General features: G+C 38.0%; 1 protein-coding gene across 2 annotated transcripts in view; it reads left to right on the plus strand.

Moving 5' to 3' along the window:
• Positions 1–22,536, plus strand: part of LOC125081381 (translation initiation factor IF-2-like) — a 146,681-nt gene extending 124,145 nt beyond the window's left edge. The window contains exons 3-4 of one of the 2 annotated variants that reach the window (XM_047695982.1): positions 11,532–11,575; positions 18,685–22,536. In XM_047695982.1, coding sequence (XP_047551938.1) covers positions 18,951–19,418 — 468 coding nt within the window. In that variant the 5' untranslated portion in view covers positions 11,532–11,575; positions 18,685–18,950 and the 3' untranslated portion in view covers positions 19,419–22,536. The remainder of the gene's footprint in view (positions 1–11,531; positions 11,576–18,684) is intronic. The other variant, XM_047695981.1, reaches the window with a different exon arrangement.
• Positions 22,537–24,071: the final 1,535 nt, after the last annotated feature.

Below are 24,071 nucleotides of genomic sequence, written 5' to 3' on the forward strand. Positions count from 1 at the left end.
CCGGGATGATGAACTCATCTCAAGATTCTTAACTTAATTATATCTGCAGAGATGTTTCCAAATAAAGGAACATTCAGAGCTTCCAGGAATTAAGATACAGTCTTCTTCCTCTTCTTCTTCTTCTTCTTCTTCTTATTATTATTATTATTATTATTATTATTGTTATTTTGCAGGGGTGGGTCTGTCATTCACCCGGATGCACAGGCTCTATCTAAGCAAACTCCTGGTTTTCTTTACTTTCACAATGAGAAACAATGAAAGTATTTTCCCAATTTAGTTTAAAGGACAAAAGTAATTCTGTCCCCCTAAATTAATTCTGTAGTACTTCTAGGGCCTTTAGAGCAAATTACAGTTAGTTTTGTTTGTTTTTTTTTTAAGAGTTTTATTTGACAGGCAGAGATCACAAGTAGGCAGAGAGGCAGGCAGAGAGAGAGGGGGAAGCAGGCTCCCTGCTGAGCAGAGAGCCCGATGGGGTACTGGATCCCAGGACCCTGAGATCATGACCTGAGCCAAAGGCAGAAGCTTAACCCACTGAGCCACGCAGACACCCCTATAGTTGGTTTTTAAATGATATTTTTCTTCTCATTAAGAGACCCAACCCATTAAAAATCGTTAAAATAACGTAACATTTTAAATATGGGAAAATTAGGGGCATCTGGGTGACTCAGTCAGTTAAACTTCTGACTTTGGCTCACATCCTGATCTCAGGTCCTGGGATACAGCTTCCTGCTCAGTGGAGAGTCCACTTCTCCCTCCGCCTCTAGGCCCCTGCCCCCTTGCTCTCTCTCTCAAATAAATAAATACAATATTTAAAAATAAATAAATCAATAAAACATAAATAAATAAAGGAAAATTATAACAGAAATTTAAACTTGTACCTATTTATATGAATGCCTTTATGTCTTGGTGTATATATGTGACTGTGTAAAAATACTTATAATCATGATGCATTTACAACTGTCTATACTGTGCTTAGTCTTTTTCTTTTTTTAAAAGATTTTATTTATTTATTTATTTGTCAGAGAGAGAGAGAGAGAGAGAGCGCGCGAGAGCAAGCACAGGCAGACAGAATGGTAGGCAGAGGCAGAGGGAGAAGCTGGCTCCCTGCCGAGCAAGGAGCCCAATGGGGGACTCGATCCCAGGACGCTGGGATCATGACCTGAGCCAAAGGCAGCCGCTTAACCAACTGAGCCACCCTGGTGTCCCTATACTGTGCTTGGTCTTAACATCTAATAAACCTGTTTAATTTTATAGCATATTTTTTAAATTTACAATTTTTTGGTTTTTATTTTAATTATTTAAGAAATGCTTCATCATTGTAGAAATACAAACTTTTTTTTACAAAAAGAAAAATTAATTGCCTGATTTTACAGACCAAAAAAAAAAAAAAAAAAACCAACCAGTTTGAGGACACATCCTTCTTTTTCTCATGTGACTGTCTATATATATTTGTGAATTCATATTCCTGTAACTACATCCACATTTATTTCTAGTTTTGATTATAATAAATCTCAAGCCGTACATACTGCTCTATACTTGACTTTTTAATTTCTCCAATTAATATTATGTTGCACTTGTCATTTTCCATTACTTTATACTAGAGTCATTATTGTATATATTACATGTGTCTAGTCCATCATTGTTTTGATGTTCTATAAATTATTACTGGAGATCATTTTCACTATTAAAATGAGCACCGTTAATGAACATACTTTGTCATACATCATTATAAATGTGTGTATCATTATTTCTTCAGGATTAATTCTCAAGGGGGAATTTGCAGGCTTATGAAATGTATATCCTGTGGCAGAGACTGCCAGTCTTCACCTAGATCTCTGTTCCCTGTGTCCTAGGAGCCAGGAAGTTCATTTCCTAGCCCCACCTGCAGCTGGGTGTGGCCATGGAACTGAGTTCTAGCTGTGGCTTAGAAGAGTGTGACTCATTTGTGCCATCTCTGGGCTAAGATCGGTAATAGGCAAATCTACGTCGTCCAGATCCTCTTTCCTCTGGGCTCCCAGAGAGGAAGAGGTCTGGAGGACAGAGGAAACTGGTGCCGCTTAGCCACCCTGTCCATTGACTGGACCAGGAACGTTCATCTCAGGCATTAGTAGAGGGGAAAATACTGGTTTTGAGCAATGATGTATTTTAGGGTCTTTTAATAAATGCAGTTTTATGCTAAGTGATACACTTGTTTTTAGAAGCATTGATACATACCGTTAAAGCACATTTCTCAGAGTCTAAGCAATGAGGTTATCCCTGATGCTTTCTTTCTCTTTTGTTTTTAGAAAACATTTTTTATTTGAGTGTAGTTGACATATAATGTTACGTTAGTTTCAGGTGTATAGCATTACGATTTGACAAGTTTATGCATTATGCTATGCTCACCACAAATGTAGCTACTATCAGTCACCATGAGACCCTATTACAGTATCATTGACTGTGTTCCTTATGCTGGGCCTTTTATCCCCATGACTTATTCATTCCATTACGGGAAGCCTATCTCTCCCACTGCCCTTCACCCATGTTGTCCACCACACACCTCTTCCTGGCAACCATTTGTTTGTACTCACAGGACTGATTCTGCTTTTTGTGTGTTTATTTTGTGAGTTCTTGTTTGTTTTAGAGTCCACATATGCTTTCTAAACAAGACTATACTCAAATGTTTACAGTCAGTTTTGATATTTACTAGAAAAGGTCGGCTAGGGGCGCCTGGGTGGGTCAGTGGGTTAAAGCCTCTGCCTTCAGCTTGGGTCATGATCCCAGGGTCCTGGGATCGAGCCCCACATCAGGCTCTCTGCTCAGCGGGGAGCCTTCTTCCTCTGAGCTCTCTCTCTCTGACTGCCTCTCTGCCTACTTGTGATCTCTGTCTGTCAAATAAATAAATAAAATCTTTAAAAAAAAAAAAAGAAAAAGAAAAGTTCGGCTAATACTTCCCAGAGATTCTCCTACATGACTGTTTCATTCATGTTGCCGATTTTCCTAAAAAGTTTTAAGGGACATGGTTAAGGCTGCAGCTGATGTAAAATGAGTAATTGTAGCATTCTTTCATCATTAAACCTTATGTATACTTCTCATTATGTATTTATTTTATGTTGCTGTTATAAACTGTTTTGTACATAGAGATTTCCAAAGTTAAATTATTTTCTTATAGGAATTTCTTGGAAACGTGGGAATTCAGAGGAATAAATCTACAGTTGTTCTTACAGACTCTAGTTTGCTTCTTGTAAAGAATTTGTATAAACCATCTCATCAGAATAAGCCAGTTTCACCCCAAAGTCACTATCATTATTTTTTTATTAACAATAGTTTTTTTCATTAGTTTGATATTAACAGTTTTTTTATTATAAAGAAAATAAAATCTTACCTTAATTTTAATTTAATTGCATTTCTTCTGTATCAGAATTGAAGTTTATATGAGCATCTAAGTGGTTTCAAATTCCCTTTAATGTAAATTATTTATTATCTTTGTTCACTTATCTGTCAGGGTCTTGATTTGAATAAATTGTATATATTATAGGCAGATCATCCTTCTAGTGATCTGTACTTAATTAAATTTTCCAAGATTTGTTTTTACTTAATTCAACAATCCATCAGGAGTGAGATTGATGTAGACTGTGTGAGCTGTGTATCTAGATAATTTTTCCACAAATTCTAATTATTCTCACTTATTTATTAATGAATATTCTCTTCTCTGTAATTTCCAGATGTTGCCTATGTCAAATACAAATGTTTGTTAAAGCTTTTTTCAAACATTTTCACTATGTTCTGTTTATCTTCATATTTATTTTTGTTCTAGTAGCATGCTGTTTTGATTATGACTGTTTTAAAATGTGACTTGGTATTTGATTGGGTTGGCAGTTCTGCCTCACAGTTTTTCTACTAAAAATATTTTTGATACTCTCTCTTTTTTTTCATTTTAAAAAAAGTTTTGGGGGTGCCTGGGTAGCTCAGTGGGTTGAGCCTCTGCCTTCAGCTCAGGCCATGATCCCAGGGTCCTGGGATCGAGCCCCACGTCGGGCTCTCTGCTCGGCAGGGAGCCTGCTTCTTCCTCCCTCTCTGCCTGCCTCTCTGCCTACTTGTGATCTCTCTCCCTCTGTCAAATAAATAAATAAAATCTTAAAAAAAAAAGTTTTGTTAAATGGCAAGAAAATAATCGGGTACTATTTTATTTAGTGAGCATTGTACCAACTCCACAGAACAACTTCTGTAAAAGCACTTTTAAAAAAATATTAATCAGTAGATCACTATTTCCATTATAAAGGATTCCATTAAGAGGAAATTATATTTCCAAATTATTCAAGGAATATTTTGCTTAAAAACAGTATTTTTTACTGACATATAATTGACATAACATTATATGTTTCAGATGTACAGCCCAATGATTTTATATTTGTACATATTGTAAAATGATCCCAGTAAGTCCAGTTAACATCCATCAACATACATAGTTAAACATTATTTTTTTTGTGATGAGAACTTTCAAGATCTGTTCCCCTTACTACTTTCAAATATGCAGTATAGTATTATTAACTATCGTCCCTCCACATAACTTACTCATTTTATAACTGAAAATTTGTACTTTTAACCCCCATCTCCCATTTGCCCACCCTTCCATCCTCCACTTCAAGCAACCACCAATTTGTTCTCTGTACCCATGAGCTTGATATTCTTTGTTTTGTTTTTGAAAAATAGGTATTTTTAAAGAAAACTAAGAAACATGATTATTTATTGCTTTAAATAAAATTAAAATCAATAGTACTATAGGAAAGGCTCTCCTTTATTTTTAAATTCAAATATATACTCTTACTTGAAATATCACCAGATATGTGCCCATTATCCCTGATAACTGCATTTTCTTATATTCTGCAGTTCCTTTAATATGGAAGTCCAGAAACCTTCAAGATTTGATACAATGTATTACAAAGCTCAAGGGTTAACATGAAATGTTTGATATTGCAAGAAGTCAGGAAATGCAGCTTTTTTTTTTTTGGAGGAGTGGAACTATATTTATATCTGGAAGTTAATTAGATATTTTGCCTTATAACCAATATGGTCTAATTCATAATGAAAGTATTTTATGAAAAATAAAGATTAAAATTTTCATTAAGACCTTTTTGTGTTGGCAGTTTGCCTGTGCCGTTGATTTGCATAAAACATGATTAATGATAACTAAAGAAACAGTCTAACAGGTAGAAGAAGATGAAAAATTATCCTAATGAAAGAACATTTTATGGGGTAAGCATTTCAACATCAGAAACCCCAATTCACTTGGAATTTAACTCTGTGACATGGCATAACTATGTGAAATGGTAATAAGCTAAACTTATTAGCCAGTATTCATTAGTTTGATTTGTTTACCTCTGGCATGAGTTTTCTAAGACAAAAACTTGCAGTTCTGTTTCTTTCTAAAAACTGCACAAAATCACAGGCCATTAACCAGTTCAGCACAATTTTACAGCACAAATGCAAACATTATTAACCAATTCATCTCTGAATAACTGAAAATGTGAAAATAAACATAGTAAAAACTTATATTTTCTGGTATATTTATTATTCAGTTGCTGGATTACATTTTGATGGACACATTTGAGAAGACCAGAACCATTTTACAACTCTCAGAGGAATTTTTCTTTTCTTTTTTTTTTTTTTTAAGATTTTTATTTATTTATTTGAGAGAGAGAGAGAGAACACGGAAGGAGAGTAAGAACAAGAAGCAGACTCCCTGATGAGCAGAGAGTGGGGCTCGATCCTAGGAGCCTGAGATCATGACCCGAGCCAAAGGCAGACGATTAACTGATTGAGCCACCCAGGCGCCCTCACAGTGGACTTTTTATGTGGCTTATGTTACATAATTGCTTTCATATGCCCTCCATTTAGGACACAGAAGCCCCAGGTCACGTGATATGAATGATAACATGTGAGTTTATACTTGGAATACAAAATACAATAAATACTATTAATGCAAAATAATATTAATAAAATATGGAACTTATTTGTGGGAGGAATGCATTGTAGAGCTGATTTATTTCAACTATAGTTCTTGACACAAGGTATAGTGGTTCAATACAATCTTTATTCTGGTTGAGTGACCATGGATTTTTTATAATTATGGGAAGAAAGCTGTGACATATTTAATATTTTTTTTACTGGTAATAAAGGTGGGCTTCATGGACAAGAGACCTGTGTGGTCACACAGGGTTCCCCACTGTGAAGGGCCCCACACTTGGTTTAATGTTCTGGTATTAGTAATCCCAGAATATCAATGATATTTCAACAAGAGTTCCCTTCTTTTCATTTTGCCCTGGGCGCTGTAAATGATGGAGCTGTCCTGCCTGTAATCAAATACCATATCCAAAACTCTCTTGTATTAAGATTATCAGTTACCTTTAATCCCAAAACTTCAGTCCTCTGCAAAAATATATGATTTATTATTCCTTCTCTCCTTTCTTATCCTTAAGCTTCACAAACAGAAATGATTAAAGGTGAGACTGGCTTTGTTTTCTATGGGTCCTATAACTTTTAATTTAATTTTCTTTTCTTGGTGAAATACAATTTTTTTAAACACGTTTTTATTTGAACGCCCGTTAGAGGCATCTGGGTGGCTCAGTCAGTTAATCGTCTGCCTTCAACTCAGGTCGTGATCTCAGGGTCCTGGGATCGAGCCCCACATTGGACTCCCTTCTCAGCGGGAAGCCTCTCACTCTCCCTCTGTGCTCTCTCTCTCTCAAATAAATAAAATCTTTAAAAAAAAAAGAAAGAAAGAAAATAAACTCCAGTTAGTTAACATACAGTGTAATATCGGTTTCAGGTGTACAATTTAGAGATTCCACACTTAAATACAACACCAGCTGCTCGTTACAAGTGCATTCCTTAGTGCATCCCCATCACTTATTTTAGATTAAATTCCTGCAACTTTTTTTCCTTTTAGAAACTACATGAATGCTGTTGCAACTGTAAGCATAATCTCATATTACATAATCTCATATTACCCCACAAACAAAAAAGAATACAGTAAGTACTCTTACAGACTTCACCTAGATTTAGTGACCATTACCATTTTACACCATTTGCTTTGTCTCTATATATTCATACATGCACATACATTTTTCTTATGAATTATTTGAAAATAAGTCACAGATATTTTGTCATTTAACCTTGAAATGATTCAGCTTGAGGGTCCTAAAAACATTCCCCTGTATAACCTGGGTACCATCCAAGATATTTTAACTTGATACAATAATATTATCTGATATTATTCCAATTGAAATTTCTCTAAGTATTCTGGAGTGCATTTTACAGATTTTTAAAAACATAGCATCCAGTCCAGAATCATGCATTACATTTGGTTCTCATGCTTCTAATTTAGCAAAAACATCTGTATTTGCTATTTTTCCTCCAGAGGATTTCAAGCTTGATGAAAGCAGGAGCCCCTGTGGCTTATCCTTCTTTGATCCTCCAAGGAGGCCGAGTAATACAGGATAAAAGGCAATGTGGTGTAAAGAGTCTAGACTTAGAGTCATGTGCGTGAATCCCAGCTCTACCACTTCGTTCTGTGACCTTAAATATTCTCTTTAAATTTTCTGAGCCTCACTTTCCTTTTCTCTTAAAAAAATAACTATATTACTTACATTACAGCAATTGTAGAGGTGAAATGATAGAACAAGTGTAAAGTACCTGGCATGTGGATGGCACTCCACAAATATTTTCTCTTTCCATCCACCCTTCAATTTGTGCTGATAGTGAGTTTTTGAGATTTTTTTTTCCAAGATGCAGAATGAGATTGAGAGGAAGAAAAAAAAAAAAGGAAAAAGTCTGTCTGCTAGTCTTAAGAACCTTTTTGTCTAGTATCATCTCCAAAGTGATAAGAACAGATTTTATAGCATTTCGAGTGTACTGAGATTCATTTTCAATTTGAAGGGTTACACACAATAAGATTGTGTTTTAAAAGTGTGGCACTTAGAAATCAGAAAGAACAAAGTTTAGAAAAGACACCTTATGTTTAAATAAATAGTTCCTGTCCTTGAATGTGACATGGCAAAATTCCAGAAAAAGCTGGAAGAGGGTCTCAGGTACAGTGAATTGCCCTACCATCTTTCCAGACTTTTCTGGGATTCTGAATGTCAACAGACATGATGATGACCACATTTCTTGCCATTTGCTTGCAACAAATGGCAAATGGCAAATGGCAATGGTTCTCCTCTCTCTCCTAAGCTTTGTCAAACTGGAACATAGTTTTGGAACTAGGGAAATGAGGACACCCAAATGCTATGGAAACAGCAGGGACTCTGATTTCCCTTTCTTTTGGATTTCATCATCTGAAGTCTTCCTCTACCTCCTGGGCTTCTGGGACTCTTCCTTGAAGGGGAGTGTTGAAGGGGACTGGAGACTTTATAATGAGAGATTTATGGATAGGTCTCCTTCCATTGGTTATGAATTTCAGAATCATCATGGGAAAGCTGTGTCTTTCTTTTGATGACTTGGGGCCACAAACGTCAATATCAGTGCTTTCTCTATGCTGTAGTATTCATTAATCCAAGCTACCGGACTGACACCTTTTTTTTTTTTTTTTTTTCCATCTGAAGGCATATCTTGGCAATGCTTTTTAAATAAATCTGTGGGGTCAGTTTGATTTCTTATCATTTGCTCTGTATTCTCATAGTTCACAGGATAAATTTAGCTCTCTGACTTACTGGTGTCTTTTTGCAAAATTAGTTATCGAATCTAAGTCTGAGGGAAGCTTCCCCTAAATTGTTTTCTTGACTTTGATTAAATAGTCACACCTGTCTGTGTTATTTGATCTGCTAGGAGGCAGTCCTGAAAACGGTACACCTTCTGTTTCAGGGACCAGAAGATCCTTTACCCTGTTGGGTTCATTTTAAGTGGGGGCATAGCACTGTCATAAAGATTTTAAAGATGCTGCTAGGGAAAGATTGCTTTCTTCCTCTCCCTTCACCTCCTTTCCTCCCTCCCTCCTTTCCTTCTAATCTTTCTTTTTTGGTATGCTTTAAACACAAATAGAACTTCACATCTGAACGTTTGTATTTACTGTCAGATTTACCACTATGAAAATGCTAAATGTCATCTTCTGTTTACTGTGACTTCCTATGGCTGTGCAGGTAAGCTATGCTTTGCAAGAAACTAGTTTGAAACAGTTACCCTTAGTAGAAAATGTCATTAACAGGTAAGACCTAGGAAAAGAGACTGATAAAAGAGGTCCTTGTAGTTGGGGTAGCTTAGAGTCAGGCACTCGGTGATTCTCAAACTTTTCATTGGAGCTCTTCAGCGAGCTTGGCTAGGCCAGTTCCCTGTGCTTGTGGTTGGAATTAGAATTCCGTACTGATCAGAGGCAAACACAAAGAATAACTAGCTGTATTTGGAGACATAAGCTGAGTTAGATAGTAGCTGGCTGAAAAATGTTGCTTTTCTCTTTTTCACATTTCAAAACTCTAAACCTCCATTAAGCTAAATATTAGGGTAAAATCGAACAGACCTATAAAAGTGAAAAAAGACCAGTGTGAGAAAAGTGATGCAATTAGCAAACCAAATAAGGCAATTTAGAATGAAAGAAATAAGTTGACGACATGTTTGGGAAACAAAAGTCTATATTACAATTTGTACTTTCTGAAGACTTTCTCAAAGAGTGTTTTGCTTGAGGAATTTATTTCAAAGATTTATAGCTTCTCATAGTCCTAGTACCATGATCATTTATTTTAATGAAAGACAGAATCACAATATAGCTGTAGTCTCTTCGACGTACACATAGGATGAAATCAGAAAATGCAGAACTGCTCTACTTTCTGGCTCTGTGATGGTCCAGGTCAGCATGGCGCCAGTGCCTGGATCCCGGGTTTCTGGGCTGCTAGCTTGGTCTGGTCACAGCGGGGACAGCCTCTATGGAGTGGTGCCCACAGTGAGGAGGAGGGCTCAGCTCTCAGGAGGAAAGCCTTCACCTACTACATCATGCTTCTCAGGCAGGGACTGAGCATAAAGAATGCTTCCCTGAAGAGCACAAGACATCCAAGTTCATCACCTCTCCAACCTTTTCACATCAGGTCTAGCCCCTTTGCTGGGGAGATGGTAACCATATTCTATTCATAACCCTCATGTGAATCCACTTCCCATTGCCAATGAAGGTGAAGAGAGAAGACCAGGGATGGGGGCCCAGGCACAGCGACCACAGCACTGGTCTGCATGTGGATCATAAAAGAATATGGGACTTGAAGCTCACCCGTGTTTCTCATATCAAACCATGACCATTGTGCTGATCTTCCATTCCTTTGCTTGTGGCATAAGAATGCAGAAATAAATAGACTAACTAACTAACTTAGTCAGAGGAGAGGGAACCCCAAGAAACAAACAAAAAACCCACCAGACAGCCAGGCAGTGGGAGACTAGTTCTCTTTCTAATTTGTGTGACTTGGCTATTTTTAAGTTTCCCTGGGCCCTAGTATCTTCATCTGTACAATGAGGGGGTTAGTTTTTTAGATACATTTTAAGGATTGACTTTGTAACATACATTGAGACAGTGGCAAATCACATGATAAATATTATTTGCCCCCCAGGATCCACCTTTGTTCCCCTTCCCTTATGAATCCCCAAAGGTAACCACTAAGCTGACTTCCAACATCATAAATTAGTTTTTGCTAGTTTTTGAACTTATATAAACAGCATCAAATGTTAGATACTTCTTTGGTTTGACTGCTTTTGTTCAACTGGAGGTCCATGAGATTCACTTATTTTCTTTTGTCTAGCAGTTTGCTTGTTTTTACTCCTATGTTATATTCTACGGTATGAACATACTGCAATTTTTATTTATTCCACGGTTGGTGAATCCTTGGGTTGTTTCCTTTTGAGGACTATACTGAATAATTCTTCAGTAAACATCTTTGGTTGTGTATTTTGGTGATATATATATATATATACATGCCATGGAATTTTGCTAGTCATAGGTTATATGAACACTCAACTCTAGGAGATGTTACCAACAGTTTTCCAGAGTTGTTATATTAATTTAGCATATACTATGTTAAAGTTACACTTATTCCTTATCCTTGCCAATTCTTGGTACGGGGAGTCTCTTTAATTTTAGCCATTCAGGTGGACGTGTTCTAGTATCTCACTGAATCTTCAGTATACAACTCAAAAACTTTTTACACACACATTCACACACACATAATCACTTTCCAGATCAAGATAACATTGGCAAGATTCAAGAAGGCTCTTTTATATCCATTCTCAGTGAATACAGTCCATCCAAGAAACAACCACTATCTGATTTCCACAACAGACTATTTCTGCCAGTTCCTGAATTTTATGTAAATAGAATCATACAATTTCTAGTCATATGTCTCTCAATTCATTTGCTCATTTTTTATACTTGTAATACTAATTGGTATTCTTATTGAGAGCAATCATTTTTCCTTTATGTTGTAGTGTAGTACTCCTCTTAATGAATATGTTTCTTTTTTTTATCTGTTCTCTTGCTGATGAATATTTGCATTGTTCTATTTTTTTTTTTTTTTGGCTATTAGGAATAAAGCAGCTGTAAATATTCCTGTATGTGTCTTCAGTGAATGTAAGTACTCATTTGTCTTTGATGATTACCTAGGAATAAGATTGCTGGTCCCATAGAATAAGTTTAGCTTTAATAAACATTTCCAAATCGTTTCCCACATGGGTTTTTCCAATTTTATCTCCTACCAGTAATGTAAGAGAACTCCAGATCCTTGCCACCATTGTATGCTTTAGATTTGTTAAATTTTAGTCATTCTGGAGGGTTTATAGTGATATGTCATTGCTATTTTAATTTGAATTTCTCTGATGAGTAATTACATCGTGCCTTTTTTTTTCTTATGTTTATTGCCTGTATCAATACTTTTCTTGGTGAAATGTCTCTGAAGTCCCTCTCTTACTTTTTAATTCTTTATTATTGATTTATATGAGTTCTTTATATATTGTAGATGGGAGTTCTTTATTGTATCTCTGTATTACCTATATCTTCTCCTTTTTGCCTTTCACTCATAATATGGTCCTCTTGTTGAAAATTCTCATAGTATAGAAAAAAATACATTCTCTTAGTTGCCAATATTTAAATACTAGGAGATTTTATATAAAAATAGGGATTCAGATTTCTTTTAAAATACTACAAGGATTAAGTGAGGGGGTAAGTCAGAGGGGGAGAAGAACCATGAGAAACTGTGGACTGCAAGACACAAACTAAGGGTTTTAGATGGGAGAGGGGTAGGGGGTTGGAGGAGCCTGGGTAGTGGGTATTAAGGAGGGCATGTGCATGGAGCACTGGGTGTTATATGTAAACAATGAATCTTGGAACACTACATCAAAAACTAATATATTGTTTGGTGACTAACATAACACAATAAAAACAAACAAACAAATAAACAAAAAAACTACGATTCCACAGCATCCTGCTTCAGATTTCATATACCTAAGGCTCTATAGGAGCTGCCTATATGAGATGCCCACCATGGTCCCTGTTGTTTTATTTTTCACCAACACAATTCACTATGTCACATTACCAGCCTGGTCCTATAGGCACCCAATATGGGATCATGCTCTAAGATATTCTTCATTTTCAAAGCCTGAGTTCTGTTAACTAGACCTCTTTTGGCTTGATAGACTTAATCAGCGTGAGGCATAACAAATGTCTTTTGAGGGTCCCATCCTTAAGAATGCCAAATCTCTGGCCACCAAATAATAAATACTTTAGTGCAATTAAGTCCATAGTTTCTATAATCATTAGCTTTTTTAGAATCAGAATACAATGCATGGAATTTGGGAGAAGCTCAGAGTCCAAATAGTATAATAATAGTGGCATTATTTTAGTTTAAGTAGAAGAATTAGTGGAATTTTACCAAATGTGTCTTAGACCTAAAAAAAAACAAAAATACTGCAACCAAATTTCAGAGTTTCTCGTGTGTGTGTGTGTGTGTGTGTGTGTGTGTGTGTGTGTACACACACACAATACACCATTATGGAAATACTGTGGTAATTAGTAGGTTAAAATAGAAAACACTTATTCATTTACTTCCCACATACCAGTTAAGAGCTTCTGTATTCTCAAGGCATTGCTTTAAGTGTTAGGACCACAGAGCAGACAAAATAGAGGAGTTCCCTGCTTTCATAGTTGTCATTCAAGAATGAGAAATAATCAATACCTAGATACACAATAAAGTATTAAAATATATAAAAGCTTAACATGTTGAAAATAGGCTCTTACAGTAATCAAAACAGTGTGGTATTGGTGAAAGGGTAGACAAAAAGATCAGTGGAACAGACTAGAAAACCCAGAAATAGACCCATGCAAAAACAGCCAACTCATCGTTGACAAAGGAGCAAAAATAATTCAGTTCTTTTCAATAACTGGTGCTGGAACAACTGGACCTTGACATCCAAAAAAGAGAAAAAATGAATCTAGACAAAGACCTTACCTCTTCCACAAAAATTCACTTAAGATGGACCATGGACTTAAATGTAAAGTCTAAAACTGTAACACTCCTGGAAGATAACATGGAGGAAAATCTAGGTGATTTCAGGTTTGGTGGTGACTTTTTAGGTACAACACTGGAAGCACAATCCATGAAAGAAAAAAATAATAAATTGGACAATATTAAAATTAAAAGCTTCTGCTCTGCCAAAGACACTGATAAGAAATGACAAGAAATGCCACATATTGGGGGAAAACATTTGCAAATATATTATCTGATAACAGAGTGGTACCCAAAATATACAAAGAGCTCTTAAAACTTAAGAAAAGGAAAACAAGTAACCCAGTTAAAAAATGAGCAAATGATGTGAATAGACACCTAACCAAAGAAGATACACAGATGGCAAAGAAGCGTAATGAAAAGACTTTCAACATCATATGTCATTAGAGAATTGCAAATTAAAACAGCAGTGAGATACCACTATACACCTATTAGAGTGGCTAAAAATCCAAAACACTTGACCACACCAGATGTTGGTGATGACACGGTGCACCAGAAACCATCACCCATTGTTGGCAGCAATGCCAGGGGGTACAGTTTGGCAGTTTCTTACAAAACTCAATATAAGATGGTTTGGAAGTTTCTTACAAAACTCAATATAAGATCCAGTGGTTGCATTCCTGGGCATTTACCCAAAGGAGTTGAAAACTTAGGTCCTCACAAAAACCTGCTCATGAAGGTTTATGGCAGCTTTATTCATACTTGCCCAAACTTGGGAGCCACCACGATATCCTTCAACAAGTGAATGGATAAACAAACTGAGGCACATCTCTACAATGCGTGTTAGTTTCCTAAAGCTGCTCGATCAGAGTACAACAGGTGGAGTTGCTTCAATAACATGGAGTGTCACACACTTCTGAAGCTAGAGGTTTGAAATCAAGATGCTGGCCAGATTGGTTCCTTCTGAGTGCCATGAGGGGGAATCTGTTTCATGTCGCTCTCCTTGCTGGTGATCTTCATTTTTTGGCCTGTGGAAGGATAATTCCAGTCTTCACGTGGCCATCTCCCTGTTCCTCCATCTCTGTGTCCAAATTGTACCTTTAAAAAAAAAAATAAGAGCACAGTCATATTGTAGTAGGGCCCACCCTAATGATCTCATGTTAACTTGATCATCAGCGAAGACCCTTTTGCCACATAAGGTCATGTTCACAGGGCATCGGGACTTCAATATTTGGGGGGAGACGTACCATTCAACTCAGAATATAATGGAATATTGTTCAAATATTCCATTAGTCCAGCAATACAAAGAAAGGCGATATTAAGCCACTGAAAGATGTGAAAGAAACTTAAAATGTGTATTTCTAAATGAAAGAGGCCAATCTGAAAAAGCTATACACCATATAATTCCAGCTCTATGACATTCTTGAAAAGGCAAAAACGGGGAGAGAGTAAAAAGATCAGTGGGTTGCCAGGGATTCAGGGGGATGGAGGGATGACTAAGTGGAGCACAGGTGGTTTTTAGAGCAGTGAAACTATTCTGAATGACACTTTAATGGCTGATACACCTCATTATACACTTGTTAAAAGCCCATAGAATATAGAACCCAAAGAGTGATCCCTAATGTAAACTATGGACTTTTGTTAATAATATTGTATCAATATTGGCTTGTCGATTCTAACACATGTACCACAACGAAAGCAAGATGTTAATAATGGGAAAAACTATGTGTGCTGGGGGTGCTGAGAGATATATGGGAATTCTCTATACTTTTTGCTCAAGCTTTCTGTAAGCCTAAAACTTCTCTAAAAGTTAAATTTTATTAATACTTTTAAAAAAGCCATACACACCATTTTCTGTGGTAGAGAAATCCAGATATCTCCATTAGCTTGGGTGGTCACAAAGGGTCTCTCTGAGTACCATGAGGAGCAGAGGGAGACAGGCACACAGTAGGAGAAAATGAGCAGGGACTGGAGTAAGAAGGGCTTTTTAAACAGAGCATCATTTGGACTTTATTCTGGGTATGATAAGGTTTAATAGGAAAGTATTAGGATATGATCCTGTGTTTCCAAAATATCACTCTGGGGGCGCCTGGGTGGCTCAGTTGCTTAAGTGCTGACTCTTGATTTCTGCTGAGGTCGTGATCTTGGGTCGTGAGATGGAGCTCTAAGCAGCTCCTTGCTGGGCATGGAGCCTGTTGAGATCCTCTCTCCTCCTCCTTCTCACTCTCTCTCTAAAAGTATATATATATATATATATATATACACACACACACACACACACACACACACACACACACATTATGTGTAAAAATATAAAAGTATCATCCTGACTGTTGGGTGGAGAAAATATGTCACGTATGGAGGTAACTCTGGAAGCAGTGAGATGGGTTAGGAGGATACTGCAGTAGTCCAAGCAGGAGGTGATGATGGTTTGGACTAAGATTGGGCAGCAGATGTGAAAATAAGGGGATTGACCTAGGATGTGTTTGAGAAAGGTAATGGACGAGAGGATGTCTCACTCTGTCAATCATCCGTGACATAGCCATGAATCTGGAAATATGTGGAAATGTTAATTTTGTTATAGGCTGCAATCCATGCCCTTTGTCATCCACATCTCCTTCCATGGAATGAAAACTCATCAGATCAAATATTACTTTAATATAAAAGGGCCTTGCAAAATTGCACATGATGTTTGCTTTTCATAATGTTTGTTGTAATAGAATTTGACCTGTCGCTAAGATTCATTTAATATAGGCTTAAAGTGTTTTGCTTTCCTTTCACTTTCTCTAAAAATTTTTAATTACTGAAGTTAGAAAGTGTCTTGTTTAGCAAAGAGAGAAGTTAATACAACTGAGCAACTTTGTCTCTATAGCAACTCTGCAAATAAAAACACTTAGGTTTCTGTTATTTAGGTTGGGTACACAATATCTGAAATATAGGCCAACAATGATGAGAAGTTGTTGACTATGATGAAATCACACTTGGCCAGGAGAAGAAAGGAATTGTTTCTATTATTGTTGTGTATTTTAAAAACTATTCTTAAAATTGGCTGAGAGTACAAATGTGTCAGTTTTTGCCTTGATATTTTAAGACGGATGACAAAGAAAGCAAAGAACAACCATAACTGACTTAAAATATGGCAAGTTAACAGAAGAATTGGTATCGTTCATTTTAAAGAAGAAAGACCACAAAAATTAAATGATTTTAAAGAAATTTAGAAATACTACTACAGTCTTTGAAACATTACCATTAAAAAGGGATTACTTTGTTTCCTGTGGGGAAACTCAAATGCACATAGGATAATAGTCAAATGAACAAGAATGTCATAGTTTGAATAAATGTAATACTTTGAATAAGAAAATAATACAATAGAATGGTATGTGTGAATTGTACACTTTTTGATTACTTGTCAGTTCTTTCATTTTAGAAGAGTATACTTGATTCTTAATAATTAAACATTATTAGGAATTACATTTGCCTAATAAGGAAGGGATAGTGTCCTTGAGGCTGTTAGTCACAGTATATGACATTATTGATTTTTCCAGTCCATCCGATGGTATTTACACTTAGGTCCTTGATGCTTACATTTATGAAGAGCGAAATAGTCTAGGCGGAGGTGCACTATCTCCTTTTAAAAATTCTACTTCATTTTTTTGACAAAGCTTTTTCCTGATTTTGAAATTTCACTGCTTGTAAATACCTTTTTTTTTTTAAGATCTTATTTATTTATTTGACAGACAGAGATCACAAGTAGGCAGAGCATCAGGCAGAGAGAGAGGGGGAAGCAGGCTCCCTGCTGAGCAGAGAGCCCAACAAAGGGTGGGGCTCGATCCCAGGACTCTGGGATCACAACCCCAGCCGAAGGCAGAGGCCCAACCCACGGAGCCACCCAGGCGCCCCCCCCCCTTTTTTTTTGGTATAGAATGTATCTAATGTCTATACATGGGTAATATTACTTACTCTCAGCTTTGGGAAATATTTCACAGTTCTAAGTTCAATAAACATAACATTGTTAACCACATCAGTCTTAATAGAAAGGAGAACGTGGATGTGTTGTATCTATTGTCACTGCTCTATAATTTTTTTATTGCAGAAGTTCTTAACCAACAAGATAATTACAAAATAAACCATCCTACAAGATTCACATCCCCTGGGTGCCTGGGTGGCTCAGTGGGTTAAAGCCAGCCTCTGCCTTCAGCTCAGGTCATGATCTCAGGGTCCTGGGATAGAGCCCCATGTCCGGCTCTCTGCTCAGCAGGGAGCCTGCTTCTCCTCTCTCTCTGCCTGCCTCTCTGCCTACTTGTGATCTTTCTCTGTGTGTCAAATAAATAAATAAAATCTTAAAAAAAAAAAAAGATTTACATCCCCCCATGTCAGTTTCACCAGTTTTCAATTCAAAGTTTTCAAGTAATTGGCATTTTGCCTTAACACTCTAAAAAAACTATCTGAAATCTTTAAAGTGAGAACTACATCTATGTGTTTAATAAAATATTAAGGATATAAACTATTGTAGTCATGTAAATAAAAAGGTCTTTATTGGATAGTTTTAAAAATTATGTTAATCGGATTTTTTTTTTCTTGAAGAGTTTTATGAGTTGCCTGAAGAGGAAAAACCAAATGACCTGTTTTCTTTGACCTGTTTCTATCATTTGTGAAAGGTCCTCAGGGTCAACCAGGATGCCATGGAGCATTGTGGGGGACAGAAGGGGAGAAAACTGGGGAGGGGACAGGGAGCACTAGCTTTAACCTGGCATTAAGTCCAGTGGTAAGGCAAGAGGAGAAGGAGGCCACCCTTCCTGTTCTCCCCAGCACAGACCTTGCCGGGTGGGACTAGAGGGGTCGCAGAACCCCGCCAGGTCAGCGCGGGGTGGAGAGCGCCCACTCGTCTCCGGACTCCAGAAAGCCTTCCCTCTTTTCAGAACACATTGCTGCACAGGTCATTTATTCTTGGTGCCGTTCGCTCCCTGTTGGCTTTATTTACGGTAAATGATCTAACGTCGGTCAAGAAGCACCGTTGAGGGATGATTGTTGAGGGTTGTGGAGACACAAACGTCCTCTACAAACCCCAAATACCTGCCTCTTTATAGGTTCTTAAAGACTCGTAAGTGACCGTTTCTAACTCTGGACACACACACACACACACACACACACACACACACGTATGCATGTTTCGTTTCTATTCCTTATGCAAGTTTCCTATCTAAAACTTCTTTCCTCCTGCATCCATTACCTATCATAGCGCATCTAACCCGTCTGCCTTATTTGGGGCTGCACAGCTCGTCGGTCCAGCCGGCTGGGGAGCTGTTGCTTCTGCGAACGCCGCCGGCAGCCCGAGCGCTGAAACATGCTGAAGGCGAGCAGGCAGCGAAAGAGTGAAGAAAACGCTCTCCTCCCGCTCCGCTCCTCCACCGCCGCCCTCCCCAGTCGCCCCGGTCCCCCGCCCCCAAACCCGGCGCAAAGTTGGCCTGGAGACGGGGCAGAGGGACCAGGGGGCCCGGGCGGCTGATGGCAGGATGCCGGCGCGGCGCGTCCCGCAGCCGCCAGAGCCTCCGGCCGCCGCCGCCGCAGCTGTCACCTCCTCGCGCTGCCGCCCGGCGCGCCCCTCGCCTTCAGCCGACAGCTCGGAGCGGTGGGGCTAACCGCTCCCGCTCACAGGTCGCCGCGTCCCCAACTCCCGGTCCTCACCCCAGCCCACGCGCTGCCTCCTGCGCCCCCGCCCCGGCCACTGCAGCGGGGGCAGCGGAGTGGCGTTCCCCAGGACCGTCGGCCACTTTCCTGGGCACACCACCGCTGCTGCTGCGGCTGCCGCCCAGCGCCGCAGCCCGCAGCCCAGCCCGCGGACGCCCCCGGCCAGGTGACGGGGACCCGCGCCTGAGCATCCCGGGGCGTGCGCTGGGTGCGAAAGCGGGGGGCGGGAGGAAAGGGGGCGGAGGAGTTCCTGATTCCCCCGCGGACCCAGGAAGTTGTCCTTAAAAAAAAAAAAAAAAAAAAAAATTATATCGCCGGCCCGCGGTAGAACAGCCACCTCGTCAGAGCAGCATGTGGACTGGCTCGCCGGGTCCCCTAAGTGCTGTGTGGCTGCCGCTGCCGCCGCCGCCGCCGTCAGAGCAGCCGCTGCTGCCCGCAGCAGGAGCCCCGCGCGGGGCGAGGAGCGGGGACGCGCCGCCGCCGCGTCCCTTGCTTGCCGCTGGCCGCTTCTTCTCGGGAGGTGGCAGTCACTGTTGCTGCTGAGAAATCAGCCCGCTTTTCCGCGCTTGGTCGTCTGGTGAGGAGTTGAGACTCTGCGCCTCCTGCTTGGACCCACATGGCTTGCTACCTGGTCATCAGTTCGAGACATCTCAGCAATGGGCACTATCGGGGCATTAAAGGAGTCTTCAGAGGGCCCCTCTGCAAGAACGGATCTCCCTCTCCGGTAACCTGCGCGCACACACACACGTTCAAAATCAAGATAAACAAAAAGAGATATTGTCCTGGTACAATGAGTGGGTGGTGGATATCCACCTTACCCATGAGTATATTGTGTCTGTTTTTACAATTTATTGACAGGCTGTTACACAGCGAGGGGTGTGTGTTTACATGTGTATGTTCAACACAGTCATTAGCATCTGTAGTACCATGGATGCAAATGTTTACCGAATGCAGTTAACTGCAGGGCTGTGAGGGTAGCTCCTGTGTGCTATGTCAAGTTATGAATCTACTGATTTGGGCAGTGTAGAAAGTTTGAGTGGCACTTTATAGCCATGCTTTGGGAAGTCATCAGTTGGGATTAGTTAAAAAATGCTGCCGTTACTTTATAAGAAAATAAACTTCTTCAAGATTTTGCATCAAGGTACTGGCAGATGGAAAGGTGTTGGACGCCAACACTTGATTAAATCTAATGCTTAACTGTGCAGGTTCTTTAAAGAACGTTAGAGTCTTTTGTGGAAATATGAAGTGGATAGTTTGTGGTATTAGGTACAAATATATTTACATACAATTGGAGTGATCACTCAACTTAGTGCACTATTCAATTTAGTTTACTATTTGATTTATTCAAGTATTTTTTTTTTGTAAAATAATTTTGACCACACTCTAGGACTTCGATATATTATTAATTTATTAGTTGGTTCATGCTATGGGCTAATGTACAGATTCAAATATATTTCAAAAAAATGTCATGATATGTTAGGGGGAAAGTTTTGGATTATTAATAAGTGACTAGGGACAAGTTTTCTAGTTTAATAGAAAAACCAGTATTTTAAGTCTGGATGATATAAAGAAGGAGAACTTAAGTTGCCTGATTTTTATTTATTTTTTGCACTTTTCATCATGTTTTAATGCTTCATTAGCATGAATTATTCAAAACTGCAATATATCTTTAAAACTTTTTGATTAAGTGCTATATGTGATTTGCAAGAGAAATTTTAAATCAGAAAGTCCAAGTATCCAGAGATACCACTAGGACTCCTAATTATGACAAGCTAGTGCCTCACATGTTTTTATGCTCTGTGAATGTGGGTCGCCACGATCCCTCCCACCCCCTCAACTACATGGTACTGAAGCAGAAGTGTTAGAATGGAATATACTGTTTATATTGGCACTTACAATTAGACTCTGAGGGCTAGAGGGGTCTTGGAGAGTTTTAGTTGAAGGAAGCCCACATTCAATCCTTCTGAGCAGCTGGTCTGAATCCTTTCTATTTTTAAAGATTCTCGGGATTGGAGTTTCTGCAGTCTCAGCAAACCACCTCAATGTTTAAGAACCCACAGTGTCAGAATCTTCCTTCTAGCCAACTTAAATCTATCGAGTTTTTCCTTGAGCTCATTTCATCTTGAAAACCTAGAATATTCCTCCTTTCTCCAAGGTATTAATGTTCAACACTTTGATAATCTCTGTGGCTGTGTTCCGAAACCCTCTCTTTGGTTATAGAAATCTGAACTGGGCAAGGTGTTATAGTCTATATGCCTTAATCATTCACAGGATAAAGGAAGAATTACTTCGTAGTTCCTATATTGTTCAGTTCTATTTAAGTTTGTTAGAATATGGAATTAATCTTCCAAAATCTAAAGGGCTTGTAGAGACAATTTCTGTCACATGGTCAGAAGGGGTCCTTCCTTCTCCACTGTGGTCACTCATCTCCCAGAAGCCTGACGGATTCCCCAGAGACAGACACATGAACATGGTTATGACAAGACAGCCCGTAATCCACATGGCTCTGAGGGCTGAGCAGGTGCTCACACCCACAGGACACTATTCCCATTCACTGTTGGGCTCATTTTTATAAAATACTAATTCATTTACTTTTACCTAGTTGTTATACTTTGACTCATGGGATTATTCTCTCCAATATTTACACATTTGAGTGTACTTAAATTACACTGGCAGCATTCAAAAAATAGCCAAGTTTGTCTGTTTATGGACTTCCTACACCTGATTTATTTTGTCTTCCTTTACATTTTACTATGAAATTTGAATGACTTTTTCAAGGTTTCAGTAGTTTCTCACATGAGATAGGCAGTGTGTGAAAAATTGATGTTCATTCATTCTGTCACAGGTAGGTTTTTGAGACAAGTCATGGCCTTCACGTTACGTGACACTTAGTCTTTCTTCCTAAATTAGATTAGGTCTCTACCTTCTGGAGCCTAGACTCTTGAGCATGTAAATAATAGTTTCCTAGTTTTTAAGTAATAGTTTCCTAAATAATAGTTTCCTAGATGACTGTATGTTTACCTTCTTTATTAATGGGTTGTAAAGCATGAAGCTAAAAACTGGGCGATATATCATTTCTTTTTTATATTGAGCAATACACACCCCTCGTTACTTTCAGGTTGATACACATTTATTGATTTTTTTCATCAACATAAATATTAAACTCACAGATCCGTAAGATAGTCATTTATTTTTTTCTTAAAGCACTTATCTACTCTGGCAATACCTTTTTGTTATGTTTTCCCAAATTTTGTGCTCAGAGTGTCTCAAATCAACCTCTACATCATTGACTTGGATTATTTCCACTCATTGAGATTCAGTTTATCTGGGACTCTGAAGTGGGATACAATCATTAGTTGATTTAACTCAGTCTTATTAAGGTCTGCAATACTTCAACTTTGGTTCTTACTCTTTTAATCCAAATGTTCTTTCCTGTTTTAATAGAGCACTTAGCACAATTATCGAATGAGACTATTTTGTAACTTCATTATAGAAAGGAGACAAGCTACAATTTCATTTTGATGTAAGGATAATTTCTTTATATATATATATATATATATACACACACACATATATATGTATGTGTTCCATTTTATATATATATATATATATACATATCCTTATAAGAAATATATATCTTCTGATATCTATCTGGGTAATATGAATTTAGTATTTCAGTATCTCCTGGATATAATTCTTCACTCATATATTGAAAGTAGTTATATATATTTGCCATGTTCAAATCACATGCCTGTAGTCTCTAGAGTCTGGACACGTGGTATTAAACTAACAGCACAAAGGAAATGATTATATTTATATACATTTTTATTTCAAAGGATTTCATTTAGAAAACATTGAATCATTGCATGGAGTTCTTCTAATAGAAACTTAGTGGGATACTTGAGAAATAAATAGAGCATTTTACCCCTAAACAATTTTCACAGATCAGCAAACTGGAAATCCTGGAGTCAAATTCAGCTCCTGTCTTCAAAGTGAACATGTGCAAATGTCTTTTCTGTGGGATCTCTTTTCTTTTGGGGACTTGATATGAACAAAATAACATACTGCTTTTCATCCAAATTAGAATATGAATAATTGATGAGATAGTTTATGTTACTTTAAATCCGGGGATAGATTAAAGAAAAAAAAAAGAAAAATGACAGAGTAAATTACATTGTACTTTGTACACCATTGAGTACTACATAGTACTTAATGGTGAAAGTGTCTAATTTAGAAAGTAAATTTGCACCCTCTCACATGTTAGGATATTTATCTCCCACCCTATCACAACTCTGAAATAAAATGACTAAGTGATGACTTTAGAAATCCGTATCATGTACACAAACACATGTACCCATTCTCAGTACCTACACATACGCATACAGATACAAAGTTATCAGTGCTCAAACCTGAGAAGTTACCTATGTATTACATTCAGTTTTTACCATCAAATGTTAACCATGAAACTTTGTTACCATAATTGAAGTATTCATTAAGAGAATAGTCTATAGGTACATTCATTTGTGTGTGTGTGGACTTCTAAGTTCTTCTATCACCATGTTTGACTTCAGTAAAACAAATAATATCCTCTACATAGTGCCAAAAATATGTTTGAATTTATTCTTAGTTATTTTTTGTAATGACAAATACTGTTTCAAATTTGGATTCATGTATGGTTTGTTACTTAATTTGTGTGTGGTTAATAATATGACTATCATTCAGGTTACCAATTGATGAAATATTAATAATAATCATAGTTGTATATTTTATCTGTGGTGCATGTTTAGCTTATTACCAGTCTTTTGAAGCTTATGTAGGGTGGTATAGCTTAAGAAGTGCTTATTCCTGAGAGTGTCATAGTTAGACATTTAGAACTATCTGTTTATGGATTTGCCTCTTACCACCCCCCAAAACATTGGATATGAAGAAATTTGGGGA

The sequence above is a fragment of the Lutra lutra genome, chromosome 11 (genome assembly GCF_902655055.1).
Source record: "Lutra lutra chromosome 11, mLutLut1.2, whole genome shotgun sequence".
NCBI classification, from domain to species: domain Eukaryota; kingdom Metazoa; phylum Chordata; class Mammalia; order Carnivora; family Mustelidae; genus Lutra; species Lutra lutra.